Source organism: Carassius carassius, chromosome 39 (genome assembly GCF_963082965.1).
Source record: "Carassius carassius chromosome 39, fCarCar2.1, whole genome shotgun sequence".
Taxonomy (NCBI): domain Eukaryota; kingdom Metazoa; phylum Chordata; class Actinopteri; order Cypriniformes; family Cyprinidae; genus Carassius; species Carassius carassius.
Window position 1 is genome coordinate 28,233,629 of NC_081793.1, and position 4,126 is coordinate 28,237,754.

Below are 4,126 nucleotides of genomic sequence, written 5' to 3' on the forward strand. Positions count from 1 at the left end.
CCCTTTTTTCCTTTTTATATGAAATGTATATTCATTTTAGATCTTAGAGCTATTCTTCTTTAGTACCTGATTTATTCAACACGTGTAAAAAGTAATGCAAGCTCATAAACCCCAAATGCTGTGGGCAATAAAACTGAAGTATTTTAAGAGGAAAAAGGCGTAGACTTGCACACATAAATCAAGTACATTTTCGAAATAGTTAGAATGTAGAAATTTTTTTTCGAGGATGTTAATTCAAGTTAGTGACAGATGCATTTGTAGATTCATTTTACTAATATATACCTCAGGGGGTTTAATATTATAATTATTATTGAAGGTTATATTCATTGCAAGATTAACATACAAATCAAGCCAATGACACATTTTAGTGTCTAAATCAACTAATGCATTCAAAACTCAACTAGACAACAAACCAGTGCACCAAAACAATCAGACTGGATCTCGTTATTCTTTAATTGCTGTCGTGTTTCCCTGAGTTGCACAGTAAAAACATTTCTCCCCCACAAACCCTAAAATATAATTCAAGTCAATTTAGAAATAAACATGCACATTTTGGCTATAAGACATTACACAGTGTGGCTTGTTTCTTGTGAGAGAATTACATCTGTAACAGTTTAAATAAAGCCATGGGAGTCTTAGTTTTATTTAGTTTGCTTAATAAATAAATGGACAATAGTAGGTCCTGAGGCGAATGAAAACACTTAAGCAAATCCGTTCCTCACTGGTATCCGAGTCCAGGTGCAGTGGTCAGTCTCTGTCCATAAAGAGTGTAAGGAGAGTAAAACGGGCCGGTGGCTGTGTGAACCGGCATCTGCGCCGTGCTCGTTGGTAACGGGCTTTTGGAGTAGGGATGATACCGTGTGCCGAGTCCGAGTGTGTGATGAGGGGTCCTGAGTGCCAGCGGGGCTCCTGGCACATGATAAGCCATGGTTAAAGAGTTGGGATATCCCGACATGAGCTTCTCTGCCCCCGCGAAGGCAGTGTGAGTCCGCAAATGGCTCAGAAGCTCCTCCGAGGACGAGAAGCGCTTGTCGCACGGACCGTTTGCAGAAACCCAGTTGCAAAGGTGCGGCTGGGATTCGTTTGGGAGTATGAAGCCGTATGGGTATAACGGGTGTCCCGGGTGTCCCGGGAACGAAGGTGCAGAGGCGGATAACGGGTGCAGGGGGTGGCTGGGATACATAAGAGTGTATCCGGACTTCAAGGCCGAGGCTGCGCTGTCGTGAGAGCCGCTGGGTGATAGATGGCTAGCGCAGTGGTAGCTCAAGCAGAACGGGTCTCTACACAGACCGCTGGACATGATGGATGGAGGAGACGCTCCGGCGAGGGGACTGGACCCCGCCTTGCTGCTGAGAGCGCTGGACAGCTGAGCATTAATCAACTGGCTGCCTCCGCCCGTTTTGCTCGGGTCCAGAGTCACGCTGTGGGATAGGAAGGGTTGGGAGTAGGCGGGGTACGCCCCGGGGTAGTGTAGTCCGGCCGGGGAGATGGGGAACACGGTGTGGCCCGGCCTGTAAGGTGAAACCGGTGCGATGAGTCCCGATCCGAGAGCGGATGACGCTGGGATGCTGTCGGATGCGGGCGGTTTGGAAACATCCTGTTTGTTGGTCTCGCCGTTGCTCTCGGTTCTCGTCCCGGGTGTATCCGGCGTTTTAGCTGCGTCACGTTCCTTCTTCCCTGGTTTATCCCCTGATTCCGGCCGTCCGGGTTGAGGAGAGACGGAGCTGCAGGAGCTCGGGCTCCGAGGCGTGACCGGCCGGCAGGAGGTGCTCGGAACACGGAAACCGGATTTATCGCCACCCGTGTCTTTTTTCTCCAACGATTTGGCATATGGCTTGAAACTGGATTTGTCCTCGCCACAGATATCGCTGATCTTCAGCGGGCTGGATTTGCAGTCTTTGTCCGAGGCGACTGCGGAGAGTTTGGACGAGGACAGCGGATCTGACTTCCCGATTTGGGAGCACGTTTGTGCGAGGAGGGCGAGGGGACTCTTCTTGGCATCCAACTGTAAAAATAGACAGTTTTAAGTATATAAATATTCAAAATATTGTATAAAATAAGTATCAATTTTCAAATGAATAATATCAAAGAATATAACATTTAAATATTAATCAATTATATTATAAATATTATATGGTACATAAATATTCCAAATATATTCATACTAAAGGAAATCATGCAATTGATGCTGTCCACATTCCATAAACAAGCATTTAAGATACCTTTTTGCCAAAAAAGGGGTTATATTTAGTGTTTATTTATGTTTTGGCATTGAGCACGACTCAGAGACATTAATCAAATGTCAAGAGTTTTTTTATTTTTTATATATATATTTCTTAAAATGTGTTTCCATATGGCAAAATGCATTGTTTCCCTTCACTTCATAGCTAAAATAATTGCATTGTTGGAAGTAGGTCAGTCTTTAAGGAAAGCATTAACATATTATTATTATTAGCCTACAGTTCTTTTTTTTCATCCAAGATTCAATATTGTGCACATTTCCATACATTTTTTCATTTACACTCAGTTAATTTTTTTATTTATCTTTAAATTATAAAAAAATGTAATAAATTAAACGGTTTTGTTCACAGAGCAACTGTCTTTGGGAATTGTATAGAAATTAAGATATATAAGAAAATATAAATACATATGGCAACTGTTCCACAATGTTGCTGCGTGATGCTCTTCCTCATGGAGAATTTCAGAAACGGTAAAGTTTATAGTAATTGTTTATGCATAAACACAATATTTGTATTGTTATTCTACAGACACCAAAATAGCTCTAATATTGCGCTTTATCGTCACTGTTTAATTGTAATTAATATAATTTATCCACGCACTTTGAAATTGGAAGTGGATTTTTTCTTCTTTTTTTGAGTTCCATGTGGAAAGTTAAGAGGTTAAACTTTTTTGGTTAAAAAATCGATTTAATTATAGCCTACTTTTGTGATCGGATCTGAAAAAAAAGAAGAAAAAAAAGCAAAAAAAAAAAAATATTTACGTTGCAACCTCTTGTAAATATTAGCGTATTTTCCACATGAAAAGGCTGCGCATTCGCTGTAATAAGCGTTGAAAATAAAGATTGGAGTTTAGAAAAATGAACGCCGAGACGTTGTTTGATGTGAAACGTCCTCGGAAAGTGTCAGCTGTAACGTTACCTCGATGGGACTGACGGGAGTGGACGGTAACGGCTGCAGATACTCCGGGTGCAGGATGTGTCCGGTGCGCGCGCTCAGCATCTTCAACGCTTTGACGGGCACGCGGTTCGCCTGGCGCTGTGGGTCCGCGGGAGGCAGTAAGTGCAGGAACGGGTGACGGTCTCGCTTCTTGTCCCACACTAGATCAGCCACACTAAACACAGCAGACTCCGTAGGCGGTGTGATCATGTCCCACTTCTCTCCGCGGGATCTGGAAACGCATCTGATGCACGCAAAGTATCTCCAGGGAGGCCAAACGAATGGCAAGAGGAAAAACAGAATAATCCTTAAAGGTTGTTGCTGGGGAAGGCGCACAAGGAGAGCTCGGAGCGTATCTTATGTTACGCGTTGCGCACTTGTATCGAGCTCGTCTCACACACCGGGCGCGTTCACGCGCACCCGAGATTAAAGCCTCCACCGCCGGCCAATCACAGCGCGGCGTGGAGTGATTGACAGCTCCGGGGGAGGTGCCGTCGCCTTTGTGGGCGTTTGTTTTGGCCATATCTAAGAGGTAAAAACACATCATTATAAATCACATATTGTTATGAAATACATTTATAAGCTGTGGGTATATTCTTTTAACACGAATACAAAAAAGCGAATTAGTGTTATTAATATATCTAGTCTGATTAGAACATGATGCAGGTCAGATGACTTCATAGGCAGTAACCTGTCATATTAGATATGTCTGCAAGCTATAAACACAACTTGAGCACTGCTGCACCAATTCAATCGGCCCCTAATAAAATCACCGCACTCTTGGTGACACGTCCAACTAATATTTCCAAAAACCATAATGCACAGGGGTATAAAATGAATTAAATGAGAGAAGAAACCATAAATGTCATATCTGGTTATTAAAATGGCATGCAAAAATATGATGTTGCGTCTCTGAATATTAAGTGTGTACTAATCCAGTGGTGATTGTT

The 4,126-nt window shown here is 42.9% G+C and overlaps 1 protein-coding gene across 1 annotated transcript; it reads right to left on the reverse strand.

Annotated features, from left to right (window-relative positions):
* Nucleotides 1–619: 619 nt before the first annotated feature.
* Nucleotides 620–3,603, reverse strand: LOC132121730 (zinc finger protein 503-like). The gene is made up of 2 exons (XM_059531456.1): nucleotides 3,159–3,603; nucleotides 620–2,005 (listed from the first exon to the last, which is right to left on the reverse strand). The coding sequence occupies exons 1-2, from the start codon at nucleotides 3,384–3,386 to the stop codon at nucleotides 719–721; spliced, it is 1,515 nt and encodes a 504-aa protein (XP_059387439.1). The 5' UTR covers nucleotides 3,387–3,603; the 3' UTR covers nucleotides 620–718.
* Nucleotides 3,604–4,126: the final 523 nt, after the last annotated feature.